Source organism: Lithobates pipiens, unplaced genomic scaffold, assembly GCF_037356315.1.
Source record: "Lithobates pipiens isolate NorthernLeopardFrog02 unplaced genomic scaffold, aLitPip1_a1.2 Scaffold_27, whole genome shotgun sequence".
Classification (NCBI taxonomy): Eukaryota; Metazoa; Chordata; class Amphibia; order Anura; family Ranidae; genus Lithobates; species Lithobates pipiens.
In genome coordinates, this window is record NW_027507788.1 from 172573708 (window position 1) to 172586811 (window position 13104).

Consider the following 13104-nt stretch of genomic DNA (forward strand, 5'->3'; position numbering starts at 1 on the left):
GAGGAATCATGGTACAAACAGTTTTCCTTGAGTGCATTTTTATTCATGTTAAAGGAAAAATTTATGTACGATGTGTGGAAGCATAGGATTTCATTATTTTGAAAGCACACTAGGTTCCTTTATCTGATACTTTGCTCTTATAGACTGCATGCAAAGTCACCAAATCTTCCAAAACTTGCCATAAAGTTTCTGTCAGCTCCAACCAAGCTTCAGACTTGAAGAGGAACTCCAGCCAATTTATGGAGCATCTGGAGAGAAAATACAATCTGTCTTTTTTTTTTTGCAATCTGTCCCTGAATGGCGAAATTTCCTGTGGCTTTTTGTCTAAATTGAAAAACAAAGTTTTGCTTGAAGATCCACTTTAGTGGAGTCATGCCAAAGTGCCATTATTTATTAAAAGATATATATTTTTTTTTTTTCGGTTGTGCTGACAGAACAAGGCTTGTTACCAAGAGGTCCCGTTTAAAGCAGATTTGCCATCAGTACCCAGCATCCCTGTGTTTGGGAAGTAAACAATGCTGGTTTCCAGGGACACTTTAAAGAGAATCTCTGCCTTCCTTTGCTTGGTGAAATTTCCTTCATGATGTGTGCATTAGGGACCAATGGGGTGATGTTGCTTAACTCCAAGGATTGCATCCCCAGCACTACGGCACACTGAAAGTAGGGGATTTCACCCAACAGACAAAGCCAAGAGAAACGTTAAATGTGTAATATTGATATTGCTTTCATCATGTTATAAAGATTCCTTATTTTATGTTGGTAAAACATTGCCACCATACTGAGTCATCTGCTGTGACCAAGAACTAATGTGACCTCTAGTGACAAGCAAAACGCACTTTATTAATGGGGATTCTTGATTTTTTTAGATGGCCATTTTATGTTCTGCAACCGATTACTACCCAGAAAATGGACCTGTAATTACCCAGGGGCCCCATGCGACATTGCACACTATCATACTCCAACAGAGCAGAACAGAGATGACTTCCTTAGATTTGGATCATCCCAGTTGAGTATAAACAATTGTAGATGTAGTTACTAAAAACACACAAACTTAGTTTTGTGAAGCAGCATCACTTGTCAAATAATCACTCAGATCTGCTCTTGATACCTCTGGTGAATATTATAGGTTCCTGTGCCATAGTAAAAACACAATGTGCCAAATTCTACATTCTAAACCTGCAACATTCTTAGCTTTGTCTGTAGATAATCACAGCGTTAAGGTCAGCCTTTTTACGTGGCCTGGGCATCATAAATGAGCAGAGTGCGCGGGTTATACTGTGTTCTGTTGTAGATGTGAGGTGCACTCTGTATGAACATGGCACAGACAGCCTTATCACTCATGTTGTGTGTCAGTAAATGGCAATAAATCATAAAATTGTTGCTGTAACCTTTGCATTGTATCACATGACAATAAAACGTATTGTGCTCTCTGCAATTCTTCTCATTGTTCTTTGTTTTCCTAATTCTTAAGACTTTAGGAGAACATTATAAATGTTCCACACTTTATATACACGACGCATACACTTCAGGGTGGAGTGAGAACATGAAGACTGTATAGTTCTGTGTTATGTTCAATGTCTGTCTGTCTCTTATAGCCCACTCCCCCCGGACAGCATTTTCCCACAGTCCATTGATGAAAATTTACCATTTTCTGCATCTGCAATTAGTAGAAATAAGTCGGTTAGCAAAGCAGTGTTTATACGCCATATAATAAGTGATTTTTTTTTTGGATCATCACATCATGCACAAAGCATAGATATTAAAGAAAGAAGTTCACCTGGTATCTCCAGATCATAACCAGATGGTGAATCCAAGCTACATAAGACGAAGAAGGCATTATCAGGCTCTTACCAGAGAGAAAAAACACAATTGTTCTATTATTCCGTCTTGCATGTCTTATCCCACCAGTTTCTCAGTAAAGTGGCAATGAATATTACCGATGTAATCCCCTCTGTCTTGTGTCATTGTGTTTTCTTTTTTCCAACTAAGCCTCTTTAGATATCGACATGAAGATCTGATGTATAAATGGAGGATTCATGTTGATATCTTCTCTACAAAGGACAGAGATGGCAGCTTTTTAGGAAAGCTACAGAGTACAAATGTTAGAATATTATGATGTGTGTAGACTTGCTAAGATCTTGTTATCAAGCCTCTCCAACATGTTAGAATCAATCTGAACATTTTTATGGTAGCTTCCATAGTGGCATGTACACCCTCCACTTCAGCCTCCCCTCCCTCCCCTGCACTGCCCTGAATAACTGTGTCTATTTCTGATTGATCTCAGCTATCTGAGCAGTGTTGACGTCATGAGCTCCTCCGTCCAATAGGTAAGGGTGATCCATGTCTGAAGGGGGAAGAGGGAAGCGTGGGGTGGGCTCCTGGTGGGTGGGCAAAACATGGGCCTTTCATTCCCTCTGTTTATTAATCCCAACGTCTGCTTTAAAGGGGAACAGAGCCCAGAATAAGACAAAGTGGTCATCAAAACTCAACCAATGGGTTTATCACTTCTTGTATATGAAGAACACTTCTTCTTGTGTCGCTTCACTCTCAAAAACCACAGCTTCTTCCATCACGCAAACCCTATATTCCCACCAGCATTAGGCTTGGCACAGCTTCACCCATCTCACAAGTCTATATGATGACAATGGGGAGGTCTGATACCAGTCTTCCACATATTTCTGTGAGGCCACCAGATTCAGGCCAATCATCTGCTTACTTAATGTGAACAACATTGGACCCCATTAATTCACCCCTGAACATTACAACATTTAATTAGAACATATAAACTCTACACAAGTCCCCTCCACAAATGGAAATCACAAACACCATGAAAGGAGGTGGTATGTCTATGTGATTGTGTATAACAGACACACTGACCTTGTTTAATTTTCAGGTTGTAGCATTCAATAAAAGGGTTCACCTTTTATAATTACTGAGATCTACAATAGGCTGCGATACGGAAGTGTGCAGTAAAGACAGAATAGGGAGGTGAGGCCTACTTACAGAATTCCTGAAATTTCCTCCAGGCCACCATAACATAGGAGTGTCCAGGAGAGACAGTAGAAAGAATGAAGGCTCCCTCCCAGAATTCATGAGGTTTTCACCAGATCACAATGTATTGGGGGTGCTCAATATAGACAGGATAGGATGGTGAGGCCTACACCCAGAATTCTAGAGGTGTCCATTAGTCCATCCATACTGTGGCAGTGCCCAGTATAAAGAAGATAAAAATGTGAGGCCTACTCACAGAATTCCTGAGGTCTCCACCAGGCCACCATACCATAGAGATGTACAATATTTACAGGATAGGGAGGTAAGGGGTATTCCAAGAAATCATAAGATAGACAGGATGCAAAGGAGAGGCCTATTTCTTAAATGCCTCAGATCTCTACCAGGCCACCCTACTCCAGGAGTTTATTTTACAGACCAGAAAGAGAAGTTAAACCTACTCCCAGAATTCCTGAAGTCTCCATCAAGCCACCATACCCTGTGTGTCCAGTATAGACAAAATAGGTAGGTAAGCCCTGCTTTCAGAATTTTTAGGTTCTCCATCGGGTCACCATACCCCAGAAGTTTCCAGTATAAAACTAAATAGGGAGGTGAGGTCTACTCCCCAATATTCTGAAGTGTGAACATGTTTAGACATCAACGTGAAGGTCTTATATATAAATGGAGGATTTTCTTCAAATATCAGAATAATATGTTCAGCATAGACAGGATTGGCAGTCAAGGTCTATTACTAGAAAGTCTTCAGATTTCCACAAGGCCAAGATAGACAGGACAAAGAGAGGTCATATATACTCTTAGAATTACTGAGGTATACATTAAGCCACCATAGCCTGGCAGTGCCCAGTATAGACAGGAGGATAGGAGTCCTACTTCTGGAATATGACTTCACAAGGCCCATGAGTGCCCACTATGGACAGAATAGGGCGGTAAGGCCCATACTCAGAATTCCTGAGGCATCCATCAGGCTGCCATACATACCATTACAGTGCCCAGTATAGTTAGGATAAAAATATGAGGCCACTTTACCATGGGAGTGTCCCGTATAGAGAAGACAGGGAGTTAATGAAGGCCTACTCCCTACTCTGGGTGGGTCCAGTAAAGACAGAAAATGGAGATGAGACCTACTTTTGAAACCCCTAAGTTCTTTCTTTAGGCCACAATACAATGGAAGTGATCAGTATAGGCAGGAGAGGGAAGTGAAGCCTATTCCAAGAATTCCTTTGATTTCCAACAGACCACTATTTCATTGAAGTGACCAATATTAACAGGAGAGGGGTAAGGTGTTTTCCCATAAATCCCGAGATCTCCACTAGGCCACTTTACCATGGGAGTGCCCAGTATAGACAAAATAGGTAGGTGAGGCATAATTCTAAACACAGGTCTTCATCGGGCCACTGTACCCTGGGTGTGACCAGTATAGATAGATTACAAAGTTATGTTTTTTCCATTACAGAAGTGACAAGTACAGGCAAAGAAATCCTCATTTTGGGACTGGAAAACGTGTGTTCATTTTTTACTATCAGACAAATCAGAAGGTGTCATATGTAATTTGTTTGACATAAACCTGATACCCACAGTCAGAAGAAAGCAGCAAGGTTTTGGGACTACCTAGTAGCTTGGATTCGGGTTGATGGTAAACTCCAGAGGATTTCTTGGTCATTACAACTGACATTGTAGCAAACAATTCTTTCTCTACAATTTTTCTCTCCTAAGTAAAGTAAAATATATCCTCCTTACTATTCCACGCAAGCAACAATTTCATATAGTGACATACGATAGTTTTCTTCTCTTACAGTCACCTTTTAGATGTATCATGGCTATTGTAAGAATAGAAAATTATTATAACTATGCACAGATTTCTAACACAATACATAAACAGTTATGGCCTATACCATCTCATTAACTGTACCTCCTCAGATCCTCATCAATTTGGGTAAAACAGCTGATCACTCTTTGTGTAGGATGTGTAAGAGAGCCTGGTCCAAGGCCGGCCCTGGGAATGGGTTTCTTCAAGGGTGCCAGGTTCCCCTTTAAAGGAGACCTCTGCAACTCCTGTGCATGACAAAGCTTTGTCCTAATGCTGTGACTGTAGCAACCTCTCCCTCCGTCTTCCTCCCTTCCTGTCATGGTGAGACCCTCATCCAATGAGCCATCCTGGCAATACTCGCTGGTGCTTTTAGAGTGACATTTTCCTCCTTCACAGCCTGTAGTGAAGTTCCTCCTCACTGTGTGTCTGTCAGTGTGATCACTGCAGTCTCGTTTTTCAATAACAAATTACTACAGTGTGTCTTTCCTTCAGTGTCCCTGCTTGTCTATTTGAGTGTATGTTGAGTTCTGCAATGTTCTCACATCCCTTTTATGGCAACATGAAAGAACTGATTAAAAGCTGAAGTATTTGTTTCCTACCCAGAAGGTGGACACACATCTCCTGCCTGTTGGTTGCTTGGCATTCTGTTGCCTAAATGGCTAGTACGTGGTTGTCTTGTATATGTGTGTTTTTTGCCCCCTGTTGTGGATGTCTGTCTTCATGTAGTGTAGACATACAGGTACATAATATCCTGTCCAATCAGTACACGGAACTTGTAAACCATCCCATCATTGTTGGCAGATTAGAGTAAAATCGGTCTAACCCGTTTTGGTTGGTGTATAACTCTTCTATGGCAGAATAATGGAATGTCTCTTCTGAATCCTAGAGGTGGTGCTGTCTGCCAAGCGTTTCTTAAAAATACCTACCATTTCATCTCTGTGGAACTTTCCACCAGCAATTCAGACTTCTGGCATTTTAATGTTATGCCATGCTGCTGGTACATCATGCTGTAATCAACCAAAATACCAGTAACTATGCAATGGTGAGGTGTCCCTGGTCAGGCCAGGTGCCCTGCCAAGCATTGAATGAGTCTATTCTGTAAAAAGCAAAAGGTTATTACAAATGGAATAGAAACCAGAGTATGAATGAGCCCGTTCTGAGTGCAGACTCTGGAATATGTGTAATGACAGCATCATTATGTGCGTTTAGGCTTTTGAGTGCAGTTCATACCAGCCAGAGATGAAACGGGCACCAAATGTTTTTTTACATCCTGAGATTTGCCAGACAAAACAATTGCTATTGTGTTTGATTCACAACAAGGGCTATATTACATGGCAGGACCATATACATATACACTGCATTACTAAATGTATTGGGACCCCTGCCTTTACACACACATGAACTTTAATGACATCCCAGTCTTAGTCCGTAGGGTTCAATATTGAGTTGGTCCACCCTTTGCAGCTACAACTTTGACTCTTCTGGGAAGGCTGCCCACAAGGTTTAGGAGTGTGTCTATGGGAACGTTTGACCAGTCTTCCAGAAGCGCATTTGTGAGGTCAGGCACTGATGTGAGTGAGAAGACCTGGCTCGCAGTCTCCTCTCAAATTCATCCCAAAGGTTTTCGATCAGGTTGAGGTCAGGACTCTGTGCAGACCAGTCAAGTTACTCCACCCCAAACTTGCTCATCCATGTCTTTATGGACCTTGCTTTGTACACTGGTCCAAATCATTTGGAGGGGGGAATTAAGGTGTGTGGTTGTTTTTCAGGGGTTGGGCTTGACCCCTTAGTTCCAGTGAAGGGAACTCTTACAGCGTCAACATACCAAGGCATTTTGGTCAATTTCATGCTCCCAACTTTGTGGGAACAGTTTGGGGATGGCCCTTTCCTGCTCCAACATGATTGTGCACCAGTGCACAAAGCAAGGTCCATAAAGACATGGATGAGAGAGTTTGGGGTGGAGGAACTTGACTGGCGTGCACAGTCCTGACTTCAACCTGATAGAACACCTTTGGGATGAATTAGAGCGGAAACTGCGAGCCAGGCCCTTTCGTTAAATATCAATGCCTGAACTCACTTGTGCTTCTGGAAGAATGGTCAAACATTTCCATAGACACACTCTTAAACCTTGTGGACGGCCTTCCCAGAAGAGTTGAAGCTGCAAAGGGGCCAACTCAATATTGAACCCTACAGACTAAGACTGGGATGCCATTAATGTGTGTGTAAAGGCAGGTGTCACAATACTTTTGGCATTATAGTGTACATTTATATTCAGTGGTGGCAAAATTGTGGACACTTGGTAATTTTAATGTTTTGCAATTTTACAGGCTTTGGCCGTGTACACGCGTAGCAGACTATCCGGGGGACTTAGTCTGGTGGACTTTCCACCGGACTGTCCGCCAGACTTTCCGAACGAGCTACCTGCCTACACACAGTACTTTTGCGGCGGACTAAGTCCGGCGTACTAAGTCCGCCGTACTTTTGAAATGAACGGACTCGCCCACACATATGGAGGAAAGTCCGCTCATTTTGAGCACGGCTCCAGGTAGCCGGGGCCAGCGAAGGAGGCGTCGCTGGCCCCGACACCTGGTATGGACTTAAAGGGGAATTCCTACGCCGAAAAATCGGCGTGGGGGGTCCCCCACAGGTCCATATCAGACCCTTATCCGAGCACGCTACCCGGCCGGCCAGCAAAGGGGGTGGGGACGAACGAGCGCCCCCCTCCTCCTGAGCTGTACCAGGCCGCGTACCCTCAACATGGGGGGTGCCTTGGGGAAGGGGGGCCGCACCCCAAAGCACCTTGTCCCCATGTTTATGAGGACAAGGGCCTCTTCCCGACAACCATGGCCGTTGGTTGTCGGGGTCTGCAGGCGGGGGGCTTATCGGAATCTGTGAGCCCCCTTTAATAAGGGGGGCCCCCGCATCCCGGCCCCCCCACCCTATGTGAATGAGTATGGGGTACAATGTACCCCTACCCATTCACCTGTGAAAAAAGTAAAAAGAAACACAACACACAAGGGTTAAAATAGTTTTTCGCACAGCTCTGGGGGTCTTCTCGCTGGACTCCTCCGCTATCTTCTGCTCTTTTGCTAGCTCTTTCACTGGCGGAAGAGCCCAGCCTTCTTCTTCGCCGCCGCCCTCTTCTTCCGACTTCGGGGGTTTTGTCCCCCTCTTCGGTTCTTGTTGCCGGGCCACCGCTTGCAAAAGAGCTAGAAGAAGGCGCGGTGGCCCGGCAAGAAGAACCGAAGAGGGGGACAAGACCCCCGAAGACGGAAGAAGAGGGCGGCGGCGAAGAAGAAGGCCGGGCTCCTCCGCTAGTGAAAGAGCTAGCAAAAGAGCAGAAGATAGCGGAGGAGTCTGGCGAGAAGACCCCCGAAGATGGAAGAAGACCCCCAGAGCTGTGCAATAAACTATTTTAACCCTTGTGTGTTGTGTTTTTTTTTTTTTTACTTTTTTTTTTTCACAGGTGAATGGGTAGGGGTACATTGTACCCCATACTCATTCACATAGGGTGGGGGGGCCGGGATCCAGGGACCCCCCTTATTAAAGGGGGCTCACGGATTCCGATAAGCCCCCCCGCCCGCAGACCCCGACAACCAACGACCAGGGTTGTCGGGAAGAGGCCCTTGTCCTCATCAACATGGGGACAAGGTGCTTTGGGGTGGGGGGCCTGGTACGGCTCAGGAGGGGGGTGGGGGCACTCGCTCGTCCCCACCCGCTTTCCTGGTTGACCGGGTAGCGTGCTTGGAGGGTCTGATATGGACCTAGGGGGGGACCCCCACGCAGATTTTTCGGCGTAGGGAATTCCCCTTTAAGTCCATACCAGGTGACGGAGCCAGCGACGCCTCTTTTGCTGGTCCTGGCTACCTGAAGCCGTGCTCAAAATGAGCGGACTTTTCTCTAGGCAGGAAAAGTCAGTTCATTTCAAAAGTACGGCGGACTGGCACACACATGGCCGTACTGTCCGCCGAAATGCGAGTCCGGCAGAAAGATTGGAGTGCAAAACTACTTTCTTAGGCCGCCGGACTTTTGGGTAAAAAATGTCCGCCGGAGCCTACACACGGTCGAATTGTCTGGCGGACTTGTTTGATCGTGTGTATGAGGCATTAGGCTCCTTTCACAATAGCTGACTTCAAAGTTTTTATAAAACTCTAAAGCCCCATACACACTATCAATTTTTCTGCTGAGTTTTTCCTTCAGATTTACCAAAACCATATAATATGAGGTCAAACCTTAGGAGTTTCAATGTGTATGTAATCAGGCAGGCCCTTCTACTACATGGTTTTGGTAAACTGTGCACCTTTGCTTAGGATAACCTCCGCCCGTTAACTATGCAAATAAAAGGCGCTTAGCATCAAAGAATATGCTTTCTACCTGGGAACTGTGGAATTTAAGCAGCTGTTCTAAAAGGTATTAAATCAATAAAACCACTAGAAAATATTAAACAAAAATCTGCGAGGTGAATGGATCAATCAATTCACCCGTAGAAAAAACAGCGCATAATACTTCATAAAAAAAGAAAAAATTATATGTGATTTGTGCTAATACGAACTATGGAAAAAACATTTAAATCTTCCCAAATGCAGTCATACACACTAAGTATTGTCCATGAACACTGTCCATATATCCAAATTAGGCTGAGTGATTGGGATAGTTTCAGGAAAAAAAGTTGAAACGAGATATCTATTTCAGTCCATCAACAGACAATAGAATTAAAGGTCAAAACTGAAACAAAGTGTCCTGGTACAAATCACAGGGAGTGTACGATGCAATCCTTCCTTAACATGATTATACTTCCACTAGTATAATGCAGTAATCCCGAATTTACTGGGGTGCAATCTCAAGGATGAGGTGACCCCCCTTAGTAATATTCTTACCAGATATGCCTGGTTACATAGGCTCTCAGAAATTACTCCTCATCGGTTCGATCTCATCAGCTTCATAAGCGCCAGGTAATACACGATCGGATGTGCTTGGTTACACGGGCTCTCAGATGTTACTCATCGGCTGGATCTCATCCACTGCATAAGTGTCGGGTGATTCAAGATCTCCGAAAGAAGCAATTACGGGAAAACAAACATAGCGTGATACTGTCTTATAAAAACACGATTTATTTAAGTAAAAATGTTGCACTCACACAAAATTAATTCTTTAAGGCATTGATTCATTCAGCGTGCATAGTTCTTAACCACAGTCTCGGGGGAAGTAATAGCATCAGCCGCTAATGGCCGTCACCACTTAGTAGCTCACGGTTAAAGCTGTGCGTCTCTTCCTCCCTCCTGTCAGTTCCTCTATGCTGCAAACATGTGCTACCACCCTGACGCGTTTCGTCGTATTGACATCATCTGAGGGTGGAGGCAATCAGTCCTGACTACTCTTTAATACGTGCGGTATTAACCCTTCGTAAGCATGTATAGATATATAGTGATTAATCCACCTATGTTATGTACGCTGCTCTCTTTACAGGATACCTGTCAGAGGCTTTCATAAATGATGTTTTTGAAAGAACCATTTCATTATACAGAAGGTATAGAAATTGAAATATTGAGAATTAGGTGAATTCAAAACATAGATTAAAAAATAGATTAAAACATCAGGAGAGTTAAAAGCAAAATTACAGATAAAAACCAAAAACAATCATATTCCCCTCACACACTATACCGATATGGCCATGTCGGATTTCTGATAATATGCTAATCTGCTAACGATCGCAATGTTTGCAAAATCCGGCGCATATATCCCAATGACTTTTATTTCTTTAAAACAGGGAATTCCCATCCCGTTGATCTAGATGCTCTAGGTTTGGACGATCAATTTTATTGTACAGGGAAATACATAAAGAGAACGGATTCGCAACCTTTTATAGCCTGTCTCATATTTTTTCTGCTAATGGGGTCATGAAAAAGCCTCGACTGTAACTGACTTGTGTTCACACGCTCTTCATACAGATAGAGGCAAGTCGTCCACTACAAGGCTCCCATTGAGACCATCGTTAATACGATGAATGGGCTATACACAGCACGATCTCTGTGATGCGACGGGGATTTTTTTCTGACTCTTATTGGCTGGTTCCAGTGCCGCTATTCTCAATCTGCTTTACATGCGACGTTATGGCTTATGTATTGTGCATGCGACGTTATAGCTTATATCTATATATGGCATTATATACTTATGTGGTTAAGAAAAAGGTAAAATACATTTAAAATTATAATGAAACAAACTTACTACCTATCTCTGTTAATTAACTCATTATGGTGAAAATTACCACATATTAGAGGGCAATAGCATCCAAAGGCCATAAACTTATGCGTTTATCGGTCAGCCTATATTTAGGCCGACTTGCCTAAAGTATGGATTTATCTTATATATTTTCCAGGAATGTGTTTATTAAAAATAATTTTTATAAATAATTTTTAAAATAATTTTTAAAAACTCTACTGAACTCAGCATGGATGTATAATACTACCCATATTTACACTACCATCCCTCAATCTTCTTGAGGGATGGTAGTGTAAATATGGGTAGTATTATACATCCATGCTGAGTTCAGTAGAGTTTTTAAAAATTATTTTAAAAATTATTTATAAACACATTCCTGGAAAATATATAAGATAAATCCATACTTTAGGCAAGTCGGCCTAAATATAGGCTGACCGATAAACGCATAAGTTTACGGCCTTTGGATGCTATTGCCCTCTAATATGTGGTAATTTTCACCATAATGAGTTAATTAACAGAGATAGGTAGTAAGTTTGTTTCATTATAATCTTAAATGTATTTTACCTTTTTCTTAACCACATAAGTATATAATGCCATATATAGATATAAGCTATAACGTCGCATGCACAATACATAAGCCATAACGTCGCATGTAAAGCAGATTGAGAATAGCGGCACTGGAACCAGCCAATAAGAGTCAGAAAAAAATCCCCGTCGCATCACAGAGATCGTGCTGTGTATAGCCCATTCATCGTATTAACGATGGTCTCAATGGGAGCCTTGTAGTGGACGACTTGCCTCTATCTGTATGAAGAGCGTGTGAACACAAGTCAGTTACAGTCGAGGCTTTTTCATGACCCCATTAGCAGAAAAAATATGAGACAGGCTATAAAAGGTTGCGAATCCGTTCTCTTTATGTATTTCCCTGTACAATAAAATTGATCGTCCAAACCTAGAGCATCTAGATCAACGGGATGGGAATTCCCTGTTTTAAAGAAATAAAAGTCATTGGGATATATGCGCCGGATTTTGCAAACATTGCGATCGTTAGCAGATTAGCATATTATCAGAAATCCGACATGGCCATATCGGTATAGTGTGTGAGGGGAATATGATCGTTTTTGGTTTTTATCTGTAATTTTGCTTTTAACTCTCCTGATGTTTTAATCTATTTTTTAATCTATGTTTTGAATTCACCTAATTCTCAATATTTCAATTTCTATACCTTCTGTATAATGAAATGGTTCTTTCAAAAACATCATTTATGAAAGCCTCTGACAGGTATCCTGTAAAGAGAGCAGCGTACATAACATAGGTGGATTAATCACTATATATCTATACATGCTTACGAAGGGTTAATACCGCACGTATTAAAGAGTAGTCAGGACTGATTGCCTCCACCCTCAGATGATGTCAATACGACGAAACGCGTCAGGGTGGTAGCACATGTTTGCAGCATAGAGGAACTGACAGGAGGGAGGAAGAGACGCACAGCTTTAACCGTGAGCTACTAAGTGGTGACGGCCATTAGCGGCTGATGCTATTACTTCCCCCGAGACTGTGGTTAAGAACTATGCACGCTGAATGAATCAATGCCTTAAAGAATTAATTTTGTGTGAGTGCAACATTTTTACTTAAATAAATCGTGTTTTTATAAGACAGTATCACGCTATGTTTGTTTTCCCGTAATTGCTTCTTTCGGAGATCTTGAATCACCCGACACTTATGCAGTGGATGAGATCCAGCCGATGAGTAACATCTGAGAGCCCGTGTAACCAAGCACATCCGATCGTGTATTACCTGGCGCTTATGAAGCTGATGAGATCGAACCGATGAGGAGTAATTTCTGAGAGCCTATGTAACCAGGCATATCTGGTAAGAATATTACTAAGGGGGGTCACCTCATCCTTGAGATTGCACCCCAGTAAATTCGGGATTACTGCATTATACTAGTGGAAGTATAATCATGTTAAGGAAGGATTGCATCGTACACTCCCTGTGATTTGTACCAGGACACTTTGTTTCAGTTTTGACCTTTAATTCTATTGTCTGTTGATGGACTGAAATAG

The 13104-nt window shown here is 42.6% G+C and overlaps 1 protein-coding gene across 4 annotated transcripts in view; it reads left to right on the forward strand.

The window, feature by feature from the left end:
- The window catches only part of IGSF9B (immunoglobulin superfamily member 9B), a 107532-nt gene that overhangs the window by 76389 nt on the left and 18039 nt on the right, over positions 1-13104 (forward strand). Inside the window, exon 19 of one of the 4 annotated variants that reach the window (XR_013263253.1) lies at positions 2285-2327. The exons of 2 other annotated variants lie outside the window; for them this stretch is intronic. Coding sequence is in view for 1 of the 2 variants with exons in the window: in XM_077457904.1 (XP_077314030.1) it covers positions 867-918 (52 nt within the window). In the remaining variant the exon portion in view is untranslated. Of the gene's footprint in view, positions 1-866; positions 1436-2284; positions 2328-13104 lie in introns of those variants that run through there. One more of the 4 variants, XM_077457904.1, reaches the window with a different exon arrangement.